A 22,866-nucleotide genomic window follows, 5' to 3' on the forward strand; every position below is an offset into this window, starting at 1 on the left:
TTGCTTTCATTTTTACATCTAAGAGGAGATTTTTGTAAATTATTGTAAAAAAGGCCAAATTAAATTGAAAAAGATTCCATTTATTAAAGCGGTAAAAGGTGTCTGGTGGAAATGTCATGTGAATTGTCTTGCCTCATTGGAAATATACTTACTGAAAAAAAACATTTGACGCGTTCAATACTTATTTCCCCCGCTGTATATTTTATGAACTTAAGTTTAAATGTGTAATTTTACGAACTACCTCATCAATTAAACGACACCTAACAACCCCGTCCTGAATTTATCAAGCAAACACAGATTGTGATGGACACATCACAATTGTTTACCATTGTCCATCCAATGTGAGCTAGTAATAATGTAATGCAGTGTGGGGATGAATAGTGTCACATTGCACCATATTTCATACCCATGTGCAGTAAATAAAACATGGTTTTCATCAGAATGTTACATGTTTCCAGTCATTCACATCCACTACCCTTTAAAACTACCTGTTTTTGTCTGTTTAAGATACCGGATATCTCTTAATGTGACTTTAGTTCTCATTTTTTTTTATTTCTGGTATTATGTAATGATATGGCTCCTCTTCGAAAGTGACTCAAAATGTTTGAGAGCATATTCATTATTAATGAAAATGCTTTATAGCTTTTTTAATCATCACAGTGTGGGCATAGTAACACTGAGACCGATTCCTAGTAAATTAATTTTGATATGTGTCTGCATTTGATATCATAGTGTTTCACTATCTACTTACTAGCAAGTAGGACATACACATACACGATCACTTGCAATTTCAACCGTTTTGTCATAGGCTAAAACCTGGCAACCCAAAATCCAAATAAGGAAGCGGGTGCCGACTGCGCAGCCTGAGTCTCGTCGTAAGCAAGCGGGCTAGTTGAATGGCCTACTCCAGAACTAGCTGTTGTGAAATTGTTTAACTGATTAACTAAGTTAATTGATTAACACATCACATAAACTGTGTTGTTGATACACTGAACTTGTGCCCTCGGAACCAAATCTGACAGCAAGCAGTTTTGGAAGTAGGCTGCAGGCAGGCAGCTGGTGGATACATAACTTGCATGCGTAAGGTAAAAGCAACGACCGAAATGCAGTGTTGAAACACGTGTATGAAACGTATTAAATATGCAAACACAGATCCGGTATAAACACTGCCCCCCCCCGAAAAAAAAATCTCCCGTTTTTGGAAAGCTAAATGTTGACAGGTATGAAGTAGTACTACCACTAGGGAGTGCTGCAATACTGTTGGCCAGTAAGCCCACTATCAAATTTAGACAGCCATAACCTGAGTTGAATTCAAGATTTTGAGTCAGGCCTGTGTTTAACACTAGCAACATTCGACTGAGGGCCATAACCTCATGCATTAGAAGGATTTGCAAGGATTTTGCATGTGGCAAGAGATGGGACTGGAAAGTTCTGGGAGTTATGATTAGTCCAGATCATGTTCACAAGAATAGTATGTAAGTCTGAAGTAGTAAGGTTACTCCTTAAATTTATCCAAACTCCCTACAATGACATAAGTAAACTATATGACGCACCACAATGGTCTGGATTTTGTGGGATACTCTGTGATTGGTCTATTCATAGACACCCAACGTAACTTCAATAACGTTGGTCCATTAGGCTACTGTAAGCAGTATTGAGTGCTCTGTCCATGACAAGTAGCCTAACGTTTAGCGACCCTGGGATGCATTCAAGAAGAGGTAGCCTACAACACGACGAGTGGACATCATTTCATATTTCACTACTAGGTCGATATTTGCCAAAGGTTTTCTTCATGCCATCTGAAATATTGTGGATTTAATTCGCACAATGGCAAGGAAATCCGAAGTACTTTCGTCTTATTACGGTAAATTGTCTGAACTGTGGATAGCATTTTACAAAGCCTATACGACTTAGAGCCAATAGTCACTCAATTGATTATTGACTCACATGTTGTTTCACGTGTTTCAGACTTTAATGATTGTTTCTAATGCTTATTATTAATGTTTAGGTCTATTTTATTAGTCAGGCTATTTCTGATCATGAAAGTTCCAATTAGGCAATTGGAACAATTAGGCTATTTGACAGGCTATTTGAAGATGACCGAGACGTAGACTGAACTACACATTTTTTCTTATGCATAGGACTTTGAACATAAAAAGCTATATCAGACTTCTGCTGTGAGGATAAAGCACAGTGGACTTGTAACTTAGCCTATAAGGAGTTACAAGGCGAAAACAGCATTTATAACTAGGCATCGTCTCCTATTGGAATGATGACTCGATACCCACACTTCTTTTTTTCAATAGGCTACCTCTATACCAGCGCCTAATGTCATTCCAGGCTATTCACAAGTGATGTAGGCAATTCTGTCTTTCCCTTTTGGTTTAAAATGGTGCTGAATATCAGTAGTGGTGGTTTTGCTTAATCTATCAATGGTGATGATGGTGTGGTATATCATCCCGAAGACCTTTGTTGGCTTTGGTGTAGGGGTCTTTGTTTTTTCCAGTGCTTAGGTTGAGTCATCCACTCTATGCTGCACTGGTCCTAAAACCCACTCGATGGAAGTGTGGACTTTGCAGCCTGGTGTTTATGGTGTCAGGACACCATGAATTTTAGTCTACCAAGAGTGTGGAAAGATGTATCAACATGTAAACTCAAATTAACAAACAAGAAAATCATGGACCGTCCTAAATCTTAAAAGGATCTTATAAATGGTGCAGAAAATTATTAATAGATAACAGATCATAATAAGATTTCATGTTTTGTTTGTACACTACCATTCAAAAGTTTGGGGTCACTTAGGAATGTCATTCACTTAGAAATTTTCATCATTAATGTTGTAAATGGCTTGTAGAAAGAAATGGCTGATCTTTAATGCAATATCTACATTGCCCATTATCAGAAACCATTCATCTCCCGAGCCACATTCTGTTTACTAATCTGATAGCCTATCAATTTTAAAATTCTTGAGTTCATTCTTCCAACTTTGCCTATTTTCAGCCCTTCACAACGCCCTATAAAATGAATCACCAGCTGTGTGCACTGGATTTCATTTTTAGGGGGCTGAAGTGAGTCGGCATAGTTAGTTAGTTTCCTGCCGTTATCACTGCTGACATAGGGGCCAGTCTCAGACCTGGTTTAGACCTTATGTCTCACCATTCAAGAACAGGTTACCTTGCACTGGCCTGTCCCAGAGACAGAGGGTGTTCACAAAACAGAGGGTTGCTGCCTTGTTGCAACACTTCTGTAATAGACAGGTGTCTTGTAAGCCTTATAACTTTCAAGTGACTGAGTGAAATTGAGTCTTGTGAAAACGTTGGTTCAGAGCAACCTAAAATAACATTTATGGTACTGTATGACAACGGTGCAAGAATGTCAGGTTAGCTTATTTAAGTTAACATGCTATCGTTAGATCGCTAGACCCCAACCTTAAGTGTTGTTAAACACATCAATTGTTGGTTTATAGTGTTATCAGACACAGTGTCTGTTTAAAAAGCTGTCCCTTGAAGTTCCACACCCTGTGTGAAGAGTTTGATTGCAAGAACAGATTTCCTTCATTTTGTTGAATTTAGAAATGTCATAAATCATTATTTTTTATTTTGTTTTCCATGTAATATCAGCCTATTTGACATATTTCTACTTCAGTACAGTTCAACACAACAGCAGTTTTGTTTATATTATACCTGAAATACAATAAAACATGATTTTGTAATACCCTGAAAATGGAGATGTCTGTTTTTGAATTGAACTCTTCATACTGTGTATATATACAATCATGTGGCAGCATATTTCAAACAACACCAGCAGATGTTTTGGATAGGAAGAGTAAAATAGTTTTTTTTATTATTATTAAATATTCACATCCAGTTGTCATCGACAATGTGCACTAAGCAATATCTCTATGATATAAGGAATTAATTTAAACTAGCACTACAAATCATCCTCAAGAAGGAAGATACAGAAAGGATGAATGTGGTTGGCTGCACCGACAACATTATGTTGGCGTAGCTATATACTTATTCTGGTGGAAATGAAAAACACTGACAAGGAAGGCAAGGTCAAGAAAGAAAGGAAAGTATCTGACAGCAGTACATGATGAACCTATATGCCTTGTTTGCTCATAATTGGGTGTAGTAAAGGAGTATATCATCAAACAACAATCTGATGAATGCAGAAAAATGATAATAAGCATGAGAATGACCGAAATCACCAATAATTGAGGCAGTTTTGAAGGCCGCTGTGGGAAATCCATATAGCACAAGGAACTTCTCATCTGTATATCTGTAATAGAGAGAGGAGCAAGGCACGTCCAACATAAGTTGATATTAAGACAAAAGGAGGAGCACAGCACTAAGAGGGCGCTCATTGGTGAGGATTAAGCAAAGAGCATTTGCAGAGTGGGGGAGAGTGTGGTAATCTGCACTCTGCAAAATAAGCCATTCTTTGTAAGCAATTTGTCATTGTCAGAAACCCACAAGACTGTTGGACAAAGACCAAGAATGCCAAAACGTTTGTAAACCCTGTTTGTAGGTGAAGTCCAAGTTTGCTTTCCAATACATCTGGTATTGAATAAATTCCTTCACATGGTCCTCTAGCTGTCCTGTCAGTGTGTGCATTCAAAAAGCCCATTCACACACACTCCTGGCTATTGCAAATCAATGTGAAGTAAACAGTGGACCAAGCCATTAGCAGTTCTGGTCAGTCAACACCAGTGTTGGGTCAGATTACTTTGACATGTAATCCATTACTGAGTACAGACTACGCGCCAATTTTTGTAATCAGTAACGTAATCCATTGGATTGCAAAAATACTGTAACATAATCTGAATACTTTTGGATTACTTCAAAATAAAATACTCAAAAATGAAATACCTTGAATAAAAAAGACACTGTCAAATTTTTTTCCACCAATATTCTTTTTCATTTTCACTTTAAAGCAACACAATGTACTTTTTTTACCTTAAAAATAATGCCATCAAGCTCATTTTGATACACTGACTTAAAATACATATGGAAAATAGCATGTCTGACATTTCCAATGCACGCCCAGCATTATGTAATGTTATTCTCATGGGTAGGAACATAACCCTTTTTGTCTGTTTCAGACAAATTGATAGAGTGAAACGTGTATAGAAAAGGCTCTTGCCTCTGTGTGTATTGGGGGTGCAAGATGGCCTACTTGATAGAGAAAATACTGGCATTGTGTTTTGCAACATTCAGTGTGCATTCACTCCAAATTGGATCCATCTTAATTTTCCGACTATTAACTACACTGTATGCTGTAAAGCTGTGTTATTTATTGAAAGCCATTAAAAATGTAATCATCTTCGACAATGTAACTATAATCTGATTACAATTTTTTAAATGTAATCTGGTCTGATTATGGTTACTTGTTTTTTGTAATCTGATTATGTAATTCAGATTAATCAGTTACTACCCAACCCTGGTCAACACTGTGTTGGGTGCACAGATATGTGTGTGTGTGTGTGTGTGTGTGTGGGGGAGGGTGGTCATATTGAGAGCTCAAATATAGACAACCTGTTGTCAGAATCACTGGCTGTTTTTTTAAAACTAGTCACCCTCTTTCTTATCACTACTTTACTTATTCATTTGGCTAATGATTTGATCCATACATCGTCTCCCCCAGGTAAAGTGCCTTACTCAAGGGCACAACAGTGGCAGCCAGGATTCAAACCCACAACTTTTTTCTGGCTATACTGCATGCTAGCCCAGCACTTTGAATAATCTTTGGTTTCAGGTAGTGATCTGCCAAGGAAGTTTAGGGTTGTTTTAAATGGATAGGAATTGAATATCCTAACCCATGACTTAGGCCTTATGTTTATTTTATTATTTTAACCCTTTCTTCAAATATGATCACCATTGTGACTCTATGTACAGGGTTCTCACATTCATGGAAATACTGGGAAAAAATCATGGAATTCAGTACATTAATTGACAGTTTTTGTAAAGTCATGAGATTTCGTCAAACATGTGACTAATGAAATGGTGGCGTAGATTGGAGGATGTTTTCCTGTGAGTTATCTACCGTATATGATAAGTGATGGTGCGAGAGGAAGGTAGACTGGCTGGGTGTGTCTTATTTTGAACAACCAGTATTGAATATGCTATTGTTACTGCATATCCTGCTGTGAAGCAAAGCTAATAAAATCCCTTTGTACAAATAATAACATTTAGACAACATTGCATCCTCTTGGTTTCAGACAGTTGGCCCTTGCCTGGAGAAGAGGCATGGTGAAAAAACATGTCAAGAGAAATTAAACAACAATTAAACATAGCCTACCAGAACAGACAGCAGGCAAGGAAAACTATTACCTCTGTGGCTGATATTTGAATATACTCTCTCTTCATAGGTGAACCACGCAAATTTGACTCAACATTCAGAGGTCCAATTCACAACAGGTATGTATAACTGTTAAAGTAAGATGAAATCCTGTTTATTCATTCTTCCAGTGAGGTATTATGTTATAACATGATTACATCCCTGGACAATAGAATTCTTCATCTTGTAACAGAAGGTAACAGAAGGTAATTTCCTTGTTCCCTCAAGTTTGTGTGCAATGTTTCTCAACAGAGTGGCTCTATTCTCCAAACACTAATTAAAATGTAATACTGAACTTTTGACAATTGAAAAATCCTTTTTGCAAAAGGTTCCTGGAACCATATGAATAGTTCTTTAGGTTGCCTGGATTTATTTGTGGGCACAACATGCAGCAGACATACTGCCTCATTCCATAGCCTTCTATTTGGTTTCCTAAATATACCGAAAACACAAAAAAACTAAACTACACTGGGCTAGGATTCCAGCTTCAGGTTTTGCTATGATCATCACGCTGGAGGAATACGTGTTGAAACATCCTCTAAGTATTAGCCCTTGTCAGTTAGGTAAGAGATCGGTCAAAAGATGCTGGTTAAAGTCTGCTAGTTACTGCTGGGAACAGTTAGCAACTTATGTGTCCTGCTGCTCAGACCAGACGAGGCAGCAAATAGCAGCAACAGTGGGTCAACATAGTGAATGTAGTATGTTGAATATGAAAGTCATCAGACAGTTAAAGATGTAACTCTGCCTGACTCTGTATCTTTCATTGTAATATCCATGTAAGCAGAGGTATCAAAGTTGAATAAAAATATGTAATTGTTGTAATAGAACCAGGGCTATGTAGAATGTGTTTAGTTTACTTCTGGAGAACACTGAGGATTCTACTGACAAGATAGCCTAAGTTTTAATTGGCTTACATGTTAATCAAACCTTTCTAAATCCCTTCGTGGCCTGTAGTCGCTATATATAGTTCCTTGGTCTTGAAGGTGTTATAGCTGAAGGGATTAACCTCACTGTATGTTTGTTGTACTGTATACAGTTGGTTCGATTCATTCACACACAACACTCAAGTATATTTATAACTTGAAAACAGTTCAGATAAATGGGCCCTCTGGCTTGTTTTAAATGTAAAGCAGTGTGCAACACTCATGTTGACCTTGAGCATGATGTAACCACAGTTGTACAATATGTCAAGCTAATTCAGATATCCTCAGATGCAAGGGGAGAACGTCTCTGTGGGAACAGGGAGGAGAAGAAGAAAGGACATTGCTATGATACAAATCTTTGTAAAAATTATTTGTTGACAAAATGATAAAATCAATGGCATACTTATCAGTCAGCGAAGAAGGCCTCTTGGGACTGTTGTGAAGGGCTTTGTTTTCCTATCTGATTTTTAAAGACCTTTAGGAATTAAGATGCATGCCATGTTGAATCCATTTTGTCCACCATTTTCTCAGCTGTGGTCTTATTGAAGATCCAGCACATGTTCTGAATGTGTATGGTAAAAAAAAAAAATGGAAATCTTTTTTAAATGTATAATCTTAACAGTCTCTCAGTCTTCTTACTGAAAAAAACTAATGTAAAATCTGAGAGAATCTGATCATATTTTGTCACATTTAGTTTTCATTACTGTGGCTATTATCATACATTGCTCAGTAAACTCAGTCTCTGTGACATTCAAATGCATAGTGTTTATTTTAAGGGTATAATAGAAGTTCCTTGAACATATTCTTGATGAGCACAATGATGCATGCAATACAGCATGTAGGGGTCTGCTCTTTTTGGATGTTTCTCAATATTATCCATTGTATGATTTTTCTGCCTTTTATGTCTCTAACCCTCTAGAAGCTGCACAGATGTGCTTTGCTGTGTGATCTTCATGATTGTTATCATTGGCTACATTGTGCTTGGAAGTGTGGGTAAGTGAGTATAATTGTACCTCACATCATGAATTTTCCCATTTTCTAGTAAACAGTAGTGCAGTGCAGCACATACATCAGTAGGGGGGGCAAGGCAACTGGTGATATTAATGAAATGACAAAGAGTAGGTGGGTGTATTGGAGTTGTGCTTAATATAATGCCAATATAATACGCATAAAAAAGGGTTGTAATTATATTTTATCCAATTATATTTCATAAACTATCATCCTATCATCCCATAATAAAAGGCTTTTATCCCTTCCACCTCCTCAGTTTCAACTTGCAACAAGCAACACGATGAAACACTCTATTCATGGGTTTCATCAGGTCCCTTTCCACAGGTGTATAAAATCAAGCATCTTGATTATCAATGCAGACTGCATGGTGCTTGATTAATACACCTGTGGAAAGGGACCTGATGAAACCCATGAATAGGCCAGTTCAGGAACTTTGAGTGACTACAACTATAGCACTAATTATGCACCACCAACTCCTCTGATATTCTCTCTCTCTCTCTCTCTCTCTCTCTCTCTCTCTCTCTCTCTCTCTCTCGCTCTCTCTCGCTCTCTCTCCATTGAGATCATTTTGATATAACTCAAATTGTGGTGTAATTACTAGTTAAAGGTGTGGGATATAATAAACAAGACAAAAACAAGACAACCTGTGTGTGTGTGTGTGTGTGTGTGTGTGTGTGTGTGTGTGTGTGAGAGAGAGAGAGAGAGAGGGAGGCAGAAAGAGGGAGGCATCTGCTGCTGGTTGGGAACATTTTAGAGGTAGAAACCCACTTACACCAGACACGGCTGGTTGAGAACATTTCAGGGGTAAAAGCCCAGTTATACCAAACACAGCTGATTGAGCTGGATAAATATTTGATGGCTCCTACCATTCCATCAGGCGATGCACTCTACACCTACAACTGCACCAAGAACCAGTATTGGTACCAGATAGCCAGATAGCATTCTTTTAGCGGAACAGTAACTGCATTTCACATATTGACATACAGATAGAACACTGAGGCTGTCTTCATGTGTGTGTGTGTGTGTGTGTCATATCTACTGTTATAAATTCTAACATTAAATATATGATATTTTCACTCTGTTCCAAGGTAAAACAATTGTATTTGCCTCTTTGCTCATCCCAAAACCTTAGCTTATTTAATCAGGTAGTCTGTGATACATATCCTTCTCCCTGAAAGATTCCATTCCTGTGACAAAGTTTTTTCTAATGAACTTACATTTTCGCGTCTCATACAAGATTAAGCAGACTCAGATCATAGTGGGGGCCTGTTTCATACGGGTTAAAACACTGCATCCTCATATTGTAGTATGATCTCACTCTTGAGGGAATAGGACTGTGACCAGGGGAGTCTAATGGTTTCAGAGATGGTGGTGTTGGTGGCAGCATGATGATGTCATCCAACCATCCCCCTATTATACAGGGGGAAAAAAATTCCCCACTCAGGTCCAGACCAAAAAGGTGAAATCATTGATGAAATCATCTACTCAAGCTCTCATTGGTTCACTTGATCATGCCCTCATTTCAAGGCATATGGCTACTACTCTCTTATAGCCTGTCTATGGAGATAATGATAAAATATTAAAGGGCTTAGGTGGGGATCACATTGGCCAGGGGCCAACGGCAGCGTCAAGTGTAACGCAAAGCTCAGACCATAATAAGTTCTATCTCGTTCCTAAGCAACACAAACGGTTTCGGTTTGTCAATTGAATACGCTAGCATTGCGCTTTGAAAGTTGAACCAAGTTCAACGCTCAGCTTTTTCAATGCTAGCGCTATGCGTTCCGCTGCCGAACCATAGAACAATAGGACACCTGCCGCTTGCCGCTGGTCAGTGTGGCCCCCGCCTTACTGTTCATCTTCAGTAGGCCTATAGTTGGTCATTTCGCTTATGGGTTAATTTCCCACTTGGAAATAAAAGAAATGTCAATAAAATTATTTCTTTATAGTTGTTTTACTAGCTTGTGTAATAGGCTACGAGTTGGTTTCTTTAATGCCTTTGCTCTTGTTTTGTCTGTCTCACCACAGCCTGGTTTCACGGAGACCCGAGGAAAGTGATATATCCCACAGACAGCGTGGGACAGTTTTGTGGACAGAAGGGGACTGCTAACGAGTAAGGAGAAATATGATTTGGTCACCGTGTGAACTCACCCAAATTTTAAATCTTCACACAATGTGAAAATTTCTTCTGTATCCTGTGTATGCTGAAAGTTGTGTATATGTTTTGGTTATGTACATTCCTTAATCAAACCTTCTCAAATCCTTCTCAAATCACCAAACATGACCATCCTCGCTCAAACTGTTAATCAAAAATCCATAAGTGAATGGATAAAAATTCATGTGATGTCATATCACAACATTAAAAAGGTGGACCCAGAGGAACTCACTTCTCTAATTGCCACTTATCCCTCCCCTGCTTTTAATACTTCATTGGGGGATTTAGTTGACCACTATAATGCCTGCATGTCTACAGCACTTGACAGACTTGCTCCTATGAAGACGCGAACTGTTTCATTTGTGCACTCTGCTCCTTGGTTTACACCTGAACTTCGGCATATGAAATCCTTGGGCCGACGCCTGGAGCGGCTGTCAAAAAAGACTGGTCTTAATGTACACAAAGACATGTATTCTAAACACCTGCATCAGTATAAAAACGCACTCTGTGTTGCAAAAACATCATACTATGCAAAGATAATCAGTGAAGGACAAGGAAACACCAGGGCTCTCTTTTCTACTGTTAATGGTCTCCTTAAGCCACCTGATCACATCACCCACCAGGAACTCTCTGATGAACGCTGCTCCGCCTTCCTGAACTTTTTCAATACCAAAATTGAGGCAATCCACCAACAATTAGAATGTTCCATTACTCAGTTGAAACAATCATACTCACTGAGCACTCTGGGCTCACCTTCCATCAATGAACTCCGTGAATTCAGTCTCCCTGCTGAAAGTACCATCTGTGGCCTCATCAAAAAGTGCAATTCCTCCACCTGTCAGCTGGACCCTCTTCCAACAAGCCTGGTTAAGAGCTGCCTGCCATCTATTGCTCCGATGATTACATCAATATTTCACACCTCTCTTCTCTCTGGCACTGTACCACCATCCTTTAAAACTGCTATTGTCAGACCAACACTGAAAAAACTTGGATTGGATTCTGACAACTTCAACAATTACAGGCCTATTTCCAACTTGCCTTTTCTCTCCAAAGTTCTTGAGAAGATAGTGGCAACTCAACTCCAGGATCACCTGAAGGACAATGACCTCTTCGAGCCATTCCAGTCTGGATTTCGTCCTATGCACAGTACTGAAACGGCCATGATTAAGATTACTAATGACCTCCTCTGTGCAGCTGATGATGGACTTATTTCCATTCTGATTCTCCTTGATCTCAGTGCAGCCTTTGACACCATCTCCCACCATCTTCTCCTGGAACGTTTAGCCAATATCGGAGTGCGGGGCAGCGTTCACCAGTGGTTCACCTCCTATCTCTCTGGAAGGACACAGTTTGTACAAATACAGAGTTGCAAGTCTGAGAGCAGTGTTGTGACAAGAGGGGTACCCCAGGGGTCTGTGTTGGGCCCTCTGTTGTTTATTATCTACCTCCTCCCACTTGGCACTATCCTCAGACAACATGGTATTCAATTTCACTGCTATGCTGACGACACCCAGCTCTACTTATCTACAAAACCTACTGCCACTCTTCCTCCAGCTGCAATTACTGCCTGCCTGCATGACATAAACTTGTGGATGACACAAAACTACCTGAAGCTGAATAGCAGTAAGACTGAGCTCTTAGTGGTTGGCTCCAAATCAGCTCTTGCTAAGATGGAACCTTTCTCCCTTTGTATAGATGACAGCACCATCCCTTGCTCCAACCAGGTCAAGAGCCTTGGTGTCATACTGGACAACACACTTTCATTTAGTGCGCACATAAACAGTATGTCTCGAAGTGCTTTTTTCCATCTAAGGAACATTGCACGGCTTCGCCCAGCGCTCACCCAGCAGAGTGCAGAAGTCCTTGTAAATGCGTATGTGACATCGCGCCTTGACTACTGTAATTCCATCTTGTCCGGAATGCCTAACAAGCTACTCCATCGGCTCCAACTAATTCAGAATTCTGCAGCAAGGATTATTATAGGCTCCAAATCCACTAGTCATGTAACACCATTACTGATGCAACTGCACTGGCTTCCAGTTGCCTACAGAATACATTTCAAAGTCCTACTCCTGGCATACAAGGCCCTACACAATTATACCCCCACCTACCTCACTGACCTCCTAGAAGTCTACACTCCTGCCCGCTCACTGAGATCCTCCTCAGCAGGCCTACTGCATGTCCCTAATGTGAACCTCAGCACCCAGGGAGAGAGGGCTTTCAGCTACATAGCCCCCAAGCTGTGGAATTCACTGCCAGACTACATGAGACATTGTGACTCAATTACTGACTTTAAAAGCACACTTAAAACATATCTCTTCAAGATGGCTTATGGACTGACTGACTGACTGATTTTTACTTTTTTATTTTTACTTTTACTTTTACTTTTAATTTATTTTTTTGAGATGACTATAATTTTACAACCTTTTTGTTTTTGTTTATTTGTGAAGTGACCTTGGGTGACATGAAAGGCGCTCTAAATAAAATGTATTATTATTATTATTATAAGTGTGTGGGTATGATTACTTCTTTTGCTCTGGACATTTTTTTGTTATAGCAGAATTGTATTAGATTTTCTGCAGTCACAGTTCAGTCAGAGAAATAATATGATTAATCATAATTAGTCAAATGATTGGATCAGCTCTCTGTCACCATGCACATCATACTAAGCCCTGTAGATCGAGTGAGAAACTATGGGCACTTCACTATTCACGCATGCTTATTCTGACACCTGCTGGCGGGAGTCACTTAGCAAAAAGCCTTGTCTAGCCTGTACCTTTTTGTGTGTGTATGTATGTGTATGTTTGGATCTGTATGAGTATTCTTGTACTGCATGGGTTTAGGTGGCAACGTGTGTATATATTTGCATCTGTATGGTGTTATGTTATCTTTAGCAAATACCCACTCCAATAGTTAAATCAATACCAATAGTAATGCTAACATCAGTATGACCCTGTCTATATCTTTTCTATACCATTTCTATATTACTGTGTTTTTATTTCATTGTAATGAGCCATACTTATAGTAAATGTAATCAGAATTATCAACAGGCTCTCTCTTATCTTTCTAGAAAGAAAGCCATTCTGTTCTATTTCAACATACTGAAATGTGCCAGCCCTGCTGTTCTTATAAACCTCCAGTGCCCCACTACACAGGTGAGCAGAACATCCTCCTGAAATCTGTTCTTTTTTATCCTTTTAATCACAGCTGATTTCTAATCTCATTCAGTTAATGTATTATTGTTTATTGTGTTTATTTGTGTTTGGTAGACATTTTCCATATGTGTACTATTAGACCTATGTAGAACTATAGTAGTTAGACCACGTTTTAGTCTCCTAACTAGGCTACATCTGTTAGCATGCCTTTTGATGTAGTTAGACCACGTTTTAGTCTCCTAACTAGGCTACATCTGTTAGCATGCCTTTTGATGTAGTTAGACCACGTTTTAGTCTCCTAACTAGGCTACATCTGTTAGCATGCCTTTTGATGTAGTTAGACCACGTTTTAGTCTCCTAACTAGGCTACATCTGTTAGCATGCCTTTTGATGTAGTTAGACCACGTTTTAGTCTCCTAACTAGGCTACATCTGTTAGCATGCCTTTTGATGTAGTTAGACCACGTTTTAGTCTCCTAACTAGGCTACATCTGTTAGCATGCCTTTTGATGTAGTTAGACCACGTTTTAGTCTCCTAACTAGGCTACATCTGTTAGCATGCCTTTTGATGTAGTTAGACCACATTTTAGTCTCCTAACTAGGCTGCTGTAAGACAATAATATGTGTTATATGAAAATATATTCCAAATACTGCTATGTGTTATTATTATATGTGTTTACTGTTTACATATATATATATATATATATATATATATATATTACAAATATACTGCAATATATGTTAGTGTCTGTGTGGATTATTATTTATTATTTGTCTGGTAATATTTCCATTCTCTTCTCTAGATGTGTGTATCTAAATGTCCAGACAGATTTGCAACCTTTGCAGACATGCAGATTCGTCACCAACTTGATCATAACCACTGGGAATACTACAGACAATTCTGCAAGCCAGGATTCAACAACCCCAGAAAGGTGTAATAGATGAGAGAACATTTTTGTCAGATATATTTAACACTTCTCTCTAACCCTATCCTATCATCACTTTCAGTAGAGATGTTCAAATAGTCCAATCTGACATATGTATTCCCTACTTCCCCCTCAGGCTGTGACCCATGTATTGCGTGATGAGGACTGTCCATCAATGATAGTACCAAGCAGACCATGCAAGTACACAGAACAAACAAAACACTGAGCAAAAAGCTAAGCAAAAAAGCAACATCCAGTGACATTATGTTTATGCCATGGTTGTGTTCTTTTGAACACTCTCACAGCCAGGATACACCAGGTGCGAAATGGAAGCATTCTGTTTGTGGAGCAGAAAAATAGTTTTAGAAGACTGCTCTAATTTTTTCAAATGTATATGCCATTATCACATCTGGTGTAGTCAGTTCCATTGATTATAGTGAAAGCTAATTGTTGCAGCATACCCTTCACGAACAGAATGCTTCTATTGCGTACCTGCTGTTGCCTGCCTGTTACACACACATGTAGGGAAATGATGTGTACGTCATAATTGTGACTCATTCAATGGTTAAATTTAAAAGTATATGTAATGTCTAGTGTGGAGCTTTGTGAAATCCACTCACATAAAACAATGTGATGTGTAGTTCTACAGCGCTGCTTTCCAGACTTCATCACCCGCAATGGAACGCTAACAGTTGCCAATAGGACTGCCTTCCCAGACTCCCTGGATACAGCAAGGACCGCGACAGAACTGAAAGATGCAGCTAAGTGTGTTCACCTGAAAGAAAAAAAATATTGATCAATTAACTGTCCAAAAACTTGTTTGGCTTCATTTGTACACTGTTTTGGATAAACAAACCCAAATATACCCTTAATGGACTTGCGTACTCGCTCTCTCTCTCAGTCATTCTGACTGTAGGGCACCATAGCTCTCTCTTTCAGTCATTCTATAACTCTCTTCTGCAGTGGGCTTACCAATCTACTTGATGGCAAAGACATGGGGGCGAAAATTGTTGAGGACTATGCCAGATCCTGGTGCTGGATTTTAATGTAAGACACATTATTTGTACAACTGTGTTTTAGAATGAATGTTTTGTTTCACAGTCTAATAAACAATATGCAATATATTCTAATAGTTGTATTACATAGCACCTCCCTAGTCCCCCATCCCCTAATCCTGCAACTGCTCTGTTATGCTATTTTTGCATATCAGTATTGAAAATCCACATCAGCTGTAGCTGAGACACTCTTCTGTGTTGCAGTACCAGACATAATGAATTAAATAAATGTGTACATTTTTGTGAACTTTTTGTGGAATCTACATGTGGGTTAACTGTGCTATATTTTAACAGAGGTCTGGTCATAGCTCTGGTGGTCAGCCTGATCTTCATTCTGTTGCTGCGATTCACTGCCAGCATCTTACTCTGGTTCGTCATCATCAGTGTCATCACAATGGTGGCTTATGGTGTGTATTGGTGTTGACTAGTTTATGTACAGAATTCATCAGAATAGACTGGTGTATGTGATCATTGATTTTGTCTCTGTTTTCAAAGGCATCTGGCACTGTTACAGAGAATTCTCCCTGCTAAGAAATACTCCTGGAGCAGATGTAACCATCACAGACATTGGCTTTCACACAGATCTCCATGTCTATCTACGACTCAGTCAGACCTGGCTTGTTTTCTGTGAGTGAATATACATATTAGAACAGCTTTAACTTTGCTTAGCTTTGCTTTAAATTAGCTGTTCAGAGATAACCATTATGCCATTTTGTGTACATTACATTTGAAGAATTCCTGACTGTATTTCTCAAATCATTTTGCGTGATTTGCCGTTGAAAGACACCATTTTCATGTTGTGTGTCCTTAGATCTTAGGAGTGTGATCTAATTTTGTTCTAAAAGCAAAATGATTTCAGGAAGTGTGTGGACACCCATAAATGTTTTGGAAACCTTTTTCATTTAACAGCTGCACAGCAGGTAAATCGTGTCTTTGATTCTCTTAGTGATATCCCTGGGTGTAATTGAATTCTTCATCGTTGTGACGCTGATCTCCCTGCGGAACAGGGTTCGGATCGCCATCGCCCTGCTCCAGGAGGGCAGCAAGTAAGCGGAAGTTGTATACTAAATGACAAATTAATTATGGGATGGGCATATCTATTAATATGTCCGTGTCCATTTGTTTGTAGGGCAATCAGCTATGTCATGTCCTCCCTCTTCTACCCCATTGTCACATTCTGTCTGCTGGCAGTGTGTATGGCCTACTGGGCTGTGACTGCTGTGTATCCTTCACCAATCATAACCGAGCCTTGTTCGTTATCCACAGATATACTTGTAAATCACTACTGGTTACACTGAGTAAATACACAACTAGAGTAACGTTGTATAAGTGTGCATTCTCTGTTCTCTCTGTAGTGTTCTGTACCTGATTGTTTCATTTCAATATTTTGTTGTTTATGTCTGTTTATGATTGTGTTACAAATAATAGGCACAGATAAACCTCACTGAAAAGCTTATTCTAGTTTTTTTTAAATCAATTTTTATAAACAAATTAAACAAATTTGCACAATTTCCATTAGATATTCCTTAGTATGTTTCTTTCAACACTGGAATACTACATTCTTCCATACCACAAAATATGTGGCACCCTATTTCAGCATGTCATTTATATATCTGTTTTACAGCTTGTAATATTATAGATGCTGTGCCCTCCACATTTATTGGCACCCCTGGAAAAGCTTATATAGGGTAGAATTACTGCCCGGAATTATCCTGTGGTTTGTTGACATATTATCATGTATTGTATTATTTCATGTTCGCTAAACTTTTGATGCCTTTTAATGTTGTTGTCAGTTGACTCCATTCAACTGCACCTGTGACTAAATGATACTGTTCAGTTGTGGGCATCGTTGCCTGATGAAGGCAATGCTTAGTAAATTACCCTGCACTTTCTGCGTACTGATAAAGGCAGCGGCGCTAATTACACTTTCTTTATACATCTGCCCCTAAACGTGGGTCATGACTGAATCATTCAGCAGGTCAATGATCCAAAATCTATGTATGTCCAGATCAACGCCAAAATGGTTTATTACTGAACACAAAATCAAGTTTCTCCGATCTTAACTCCATACAAAACCAGTGTGGTGATCTTAAAAGGTGAATGCTCGAAAGAGGGTCTAGGAATCTAACCTGACTCTCGCCAGATGAATTTCGTTCCGCCTAGCTCCACTCATCCATCTGGGACCAATCCATTGGAGTTTTGCTTCAGAAGGCTGGGCCTAATCAAAAGCTAGTGAGTGAAGCTAGGCGGAGCTAAGCGGAACGAAATTCATCTGGCGAGAGTCAGGTTACTAGGAATCTGGACAAGGGGGAGATATTCTGTAAACATGAATGCCCTTAAATCCCCTGCTTTGTATTCAATATTATGAAATTGTATAGGCAAAGACTAGCAGCTCCTTTATTAGCAAGTGGGGGCTTTACAAATAATTAAACACTGGGGTGCCAACAGTTGTGGCATGTGTTTTTTGTTAAAAAATATTTAAATAACTTTTTTCTTCTCAAAATAAATGTTCTTCCCTTCAATGATGTTTTTTTCATTGTTTCCATTGTGCAACTAATATAAAACACCCAAAGATGATTTTGTATGTACCTCTTTTTGCTCATCTTAACCAGGGGTGCCTATAAATGTGGAGGGCGCTGTACATGCTATGTGTATGAGTTAGTATTTCTATCTCTGTGAATATCCTTAATTTGTTTGTCACAGCTTTTTAGCCTCATCTGCAGAACCAGTCTACAAAGTGATGTCATCTCACCCTAATTGTTCGTATGCTAATCGTACTTGTGACCCAGAGGTTAGTCCTTTCCTTGTTACTTGTATATGAAAAAGCTTACTAAAACAATCGACTGCAAGTCCGTACTAGAAGTGTCCAATGTGTTGCATTATTTTACCTTCTCTTTGACAGACCTTCAACAGTACCAACATTACTCAGTTATGCCCTGGCTCCCAGTGCACATTTGCCTTCTATGGAGGAGAGAATTTGTACCATCGCTATATCTTTGTCCTGCAGCTGAGTAATCTTCTGATCTTCTTGTGGCTGGTAAACTTCACTGTGGCCTTGGGTCAGTGCACCATTGCTGGTGCCTTTGCCTCATACTACTGGGCCCAGAGAAAGCCTGCAGACATCCCCTCTTGCCCAGTTTTCTTCTCTTTTGCCAGGGCTATAAGGTAAAGTAAAGATGCTTTGTTCCATCTCTGTTATTCTCATAGAGAGTTTGATCTGAAAATCTAAATCTAAATCTAAATCTGATTACGCAATGTTGAAAATACATGTTTTAGCTCTGACAATCATAGAAAAAATCATTGAATGTTTGTTTTTGTGGCTGTCTGTGTAATGGCTGCAGGTATCATACAGGGTCACTTGCATTTGGCTCCCTCATCTTAGCTGTGGTTCAGTTTGTTCGTGTGATACTGGAATATCTGGAACAGAGACTGAAGGGTGAGTTATGACTGTCAGTTCCCAAACTTTTACCAATGTCCTTGTCCCACTGTTATTGAGATGTTTTGCTGCCAAACCAACCTACAGCCTTACCACAATGGCAAAGAGCCAGGCTCCTTGGTAAGGCAGTCAGAGTGCATACTCAACCGTAGTGACGGCACTTAGTCACGTCATTCTGTTTTTATTTATATTTAACACAGTGTCCCAACTTTTTTGGAACGAGCGTCGTGTTTCTGACTATTCTTGCATCTGCCTCTTCCCAGGAGCCAACAACATGGTGGCCCATTTCTTGCTGTGTTGCCTTAAATGCTGTTTCTGGTGCCTGGAACGCTTCCTCCGTTTCATGAACCGCAATGCTTACATCATGGTGTGTTTACAAACAGAAGCTTGTGCTAAGTTTTGTGGCATATTAATGTGTTTACTGATCACAAGCATAAAAGCATTACACAGAGCCCTTAGGAATTTCAACATTAATTGTCAGCATTGCCACTGCTCCTTAAACAACTGTAATTTAATGTAATTTGTTGTAGTAATCTTTGAAGATCATAACCAAAGTTTTCTCTCTAGATGGCAATATATGGAACAAATTTCTGCACTTCAGCACGTGACGCTTTCTACCTATTGATGAGAAATGTGGTGAGGTAAGCCTGGGAGAAGACATTCCCGTCACACCGCCATAGGAATAACGCTGAGTGGTGATGTGGTGTCTTATGTCTCATGTCTCATTCAGTTAGAATTCTCAGGCATATCATCTCTGTGCAGGGTAGCAGTATTAGACCGAGTGACCGACTTTCTTCTCTTCTTGGGAAAGATTTTAATTGCAGGGAGTGTGGGTGAGTTTCTTCCTCAAATGCCATTCATTTTCCTGATTATTTACTCTGTGCTTTTGATAAGCCTCCTTGTCTTTTCCTGCATTAGCGGACTCTATAATGACATAAATCTGTAGCATAATGATGTTTCTCTTTCTGCAATAGGTGCCATTGCTCTCCTTTTCTTCACACATAAAATACCCATCATTCAAGAAGAAGTGCCAGTCTTGAATTATTACTGGATACCTCTGTTGGTAATGCTATACCTGTGTATATACTCTCAAATAATTGTATCTTTCGCCATTGATTTTGTTATACATATACACACACACACAGTAGTGGTGCTCTCTGTTCTCTTTCTATAATAGACAGTGATATTTGGCTCCTACTTGATTGCTAATGGATTCTTCAGTGTCTATGGAATGTGTGTGGACACCCTGTTCCTCTGTTTCTGTGAGTCATGTTCATTAACACATCATGCACAACTCCATGTTACTGCCTGGATTAGACTGCCAGTTAATCCCATTTGCATCTGATAAATGCAATATAGTTTCTTCAGTCAAGAGTTTCATGCAGTACATTTCATGCGGCACACATTCAGTTCCGTTTTCTACACCAAAACTATGTATGAATAAAGTTAAATCCTGACCACATACATCCTGCACGTTTACAATACCAATTACTTTCATTTTGTGCTTCTCACATGATAGACTGCATGATTTTGGCCATCCTCATTCTGCTTTACTTTCCTCATTCACCCATGTTTTAACCTGTTCTTCCTCTTCACAATCTGTTTCCCTCTGCACACGCTTCCTGTAGGCGAAGACTTAGAGCGTCATGATGGGACGACAGATAAGCCTTTCTTTATGTCCCCTGAGCTCCACAGAATTCTGGGAAATCCTCAGTACAGTCCTCAGAAATTCAAAGAATAGTTTCTACTTCTGATGCTTCTGCTCACACAGCACTGAAAGAACAGCACTGTGTCACTCCACTGCAACTCTGGACTATTATGAGACTGAAATCAGAGAAAGGATATTGCCTGCTGGATCCAGAGCACTATGGACTATACTTTTCTTGCATTCACAGAAAAGTATTTCTCACTAGTAGCTGATGCCTTACTTCATGACATTTGATGGCAACAAGGTTTCACCATCAGCCCCTAGTTGATTATTTCACGTTTATTAATAATATTCATAAAAATATTGTAGACTTAAGATCGCAATAGCATGAACAAAAGTATTTTGATGTTGGTGTGTGTTCAGGTAGACTGTGGGTTCATCTTTCAAAAAGTTTTGCATTTAACACAACAGGATTCACCCAGACTAACAGTAATTACAGTCTCACAATCATTTATTCAGGATAAAGAATTATTCCCAAAGAAATGTCTCTGGTATCTGTATTTTAATTACTGCATTTACTAGTGTAAATGTTGCATATGTTGGAATTCAACTAATTGATTTGGTAAATATATATTTTTATATACATTGTGTTAATAGATTGTTTTTTGTATTTTGGTGTTTCACTGCCAAGATGTGTTTACAGTACAATGAATGACATGACAAACATATGAATGAACAATATGAATGGTGTCAGTGTTCACATTAAGCTCATAGGGTATGCACATAGCCTGTGGATTCTATAATGTGCAGAAACAGTTGCATCTTTGCCACTAGAATCTTCTAAATACTGAGCAATTTTTGAATTTTTGTTTACAATATACAGTAAATGTGAAATGTGAAAGTATAATAGCACTGCGTTAAACCCTTGGAGTGCTGCAATTTTATGTCATAATTTACTCTTTTTTTGTGTGGATGTATTTTTATTTTTGTGACCATTTTTCCCTAATAAAAAAAAATGGCTCTAAATGCCTTTAAATCTATTGAATTAATTCCCATAAGATATAATTAATGTCAATGTTGCCAGGATAGCATGTAGGTAGGTTAGGTTGGTAGGATGGCATGTGTGTGATTCATCTTTGAAAATGTTCATCTTTTGGAAATGTGCTCATTACACATCCTGGGAAAGGCTCAGAGAAATTTTCCGCAGGTTACATTTTAACTTATGGCTACCAGGATGTAAAGAGACTTTAGACTTACAATTCAGTATTGGGTCTGTATACTGATAGGAATGTTTGCCATTAATGGATATGCATATATTGTCTTCATGCCAGTACTAGACCTGGAGAGGAATGATGGCTGTCAAGCACAACCCCTCTCCAGCTGCAGCTCTCTCAGGAGGATCCTCCGTAAGCACAAGAAGAAGAGGGATGGGAAGACCTCTGCATGAAGGACAACTCTAACCTGGTTCTTCAACATGAACATGGGATCACACATTTTAAAACTAATATTGGATAGAAGTCTTGGGTGAGCTATAATTATTCTTAATTCAATATGCTCTCTGATGTGTCATTACGCAAAAGGCTTTTTAAATAAGATATGTTTTGTTGCAGAATGTTGTTTGCATGTGATTTCATTTCATGATCTGTAGCCATACATTTGACTATTGCATGTGATTTCATGATTTCATTTCATGATCTGTAGCCATACATTTGACTACAAGCATTTTAGGAAATGTTTCAAAAATCATGGTGCAAAAAACTTTTCCGATGTCTTAGGCTGTATTGTGACTGATTTTGGTAATGCCTACAATTTCAAAAATGCAAAAATAAAAAGGGAACCAATTTACTTTTTTATGCTAAATGCAGTAGACATGTGTTCCAGTGATTGTGGCACACATATGACATGGTAAATGATAAATCTGAGAAAAGCCAGTAGGCCCTATTGGTTATTAATTTCCCATCATCAGCTAATAATGCAACATTGTGATCCTAGACTGATGGATATGCTGCTTGTACACCTTAGCTCACACATTTGTAATAATGAATCATTGACAGTTGTGTTATAGTTGTTGCACTGATTAACTCTACTTACATCACAGCTTTCCTATGGATTTCCACAATATTATATCTAGTAAATGTAATTTTTACCTTTTTTATATAAATAAACATTTTTATTGACAGCTAGGCTACTCTCTCTCTCTCCCTGTGTTACCATCACATGTA

At 38.7% G+C, this 22,866-nt stretch overlaps 1 protein-coding gene and 1 long non-coding RNA gene across 3 annotated transcripts; one reads left to right on the forward strand and one right to left on the reverse strand.

The window, feature by feature from the left end:
- Window positions 1–1,691: 1,691 nt before the first annotated feature.
- slc44a5a (solute carrier family 44 member 5a) lies at window positions 1,692–22,763 on the forward strand. Of its 2 annotated transcripts, XM_042097089.1 has the most exons (23): window positions 1,692–1,864; window positions 6,371–6,419; window positions 8,182–8,255; window positions 10,299–10,383; window positions 13,496–13,580; window positions 14,383–14,511; window positions 14,642–14,702; window positions 15,147–15,270; window positions 15,469–15,552; window positions 15,855–15,967; window positions 16,056–16,187; window positions 16,507–16,606; window positions 16,690–16,782; window positions 18,264–18,351; window positions 18,463–18,725; window positions 18,902–18,996; window positions 19,260–19,363; window positions 19,564–19,637; window positions 19,759–19,829; window positions 19,971–20,059; window positions 20,174–20,258; window positions 21,976–22,242; window positions 22,420–22,763. In XM_042097089.1, exons 1-22 carry the CDS (start codon window positions 1,828–1,830, stop codon window positions 22,089–22,091), a joined length of 2,151 nt encoding a protein of 716 aa, XP_041953023.1. In that variant the 5' UTR covers window positions 1,692–1,827; the 3' UTR covers window positions 22,092–22,242; window positions 22,420–22,763. The 2 variants fall into 2 exon arrangements, with proteins under 2 accessions (XP_041953023.1, XP_041953033.1); XM_042097099.1 differs by lacking the exons at window positions 21,976–22,242; window positions 22,420–22,763 and adding an exon at window positions 20,625–21,969.
- On the reverse strand, window positions 7,267–11,680 carry LOC121713020. Its single transcript, XR_006032717.1, has 3 exons — window positions 11,179–11,680; window positions 7,666–7,824; window positions 7,267–7,569 (listed from the first exon to the last, which is right to left on the reverse strand). It is a non-coding gene; the product is annotated as an uncharacterized LOC121713020 (long non-coding RNA).
- Window positions 22,764–22,866: the final 103 nt, after the last annotated feature.

The sequence above is a fragment of the Alosa sapidissima genome, chromosome 1 (assembly GCF_018492685.1).
Source record: "Alosa sapidissima isolate fAloSap1 chromosome 1, fAloSap1.pri, whole genome shotgun sequence".
Taxonomy (NCBI): domain Eukaryota; kingdom Metazoa; phylum Chordata; class Actinopteri; order Clupeiformes; family Clupeidae; genus Alosa; species Alosa sapidissima.

Excerpts from the sequence above, each read along its gene's own strand:
- slc44a5a (XM_042097089.1), top strand. The coding sequence starts at position 1,828 with ATGGCAAGGAAATCCGAAGTACTTTCGTCTTATTACG. Across the intron at positions 8,256-10,298 it reads CATTGTGCTTGGAAGTGTGG|CCTGGTTTCACGGAGACCCG; the intron begins GTAAGTGAGTAT and ends GTCTCACCACAG. Across the intron at positions 19,364-19,563 it reads ACCGCAATGCTTACATCATG|ATGGCAATATATGGAACAAA; the intron begins GTGTGTTTACAA and ends TTTTCTCTCTAG.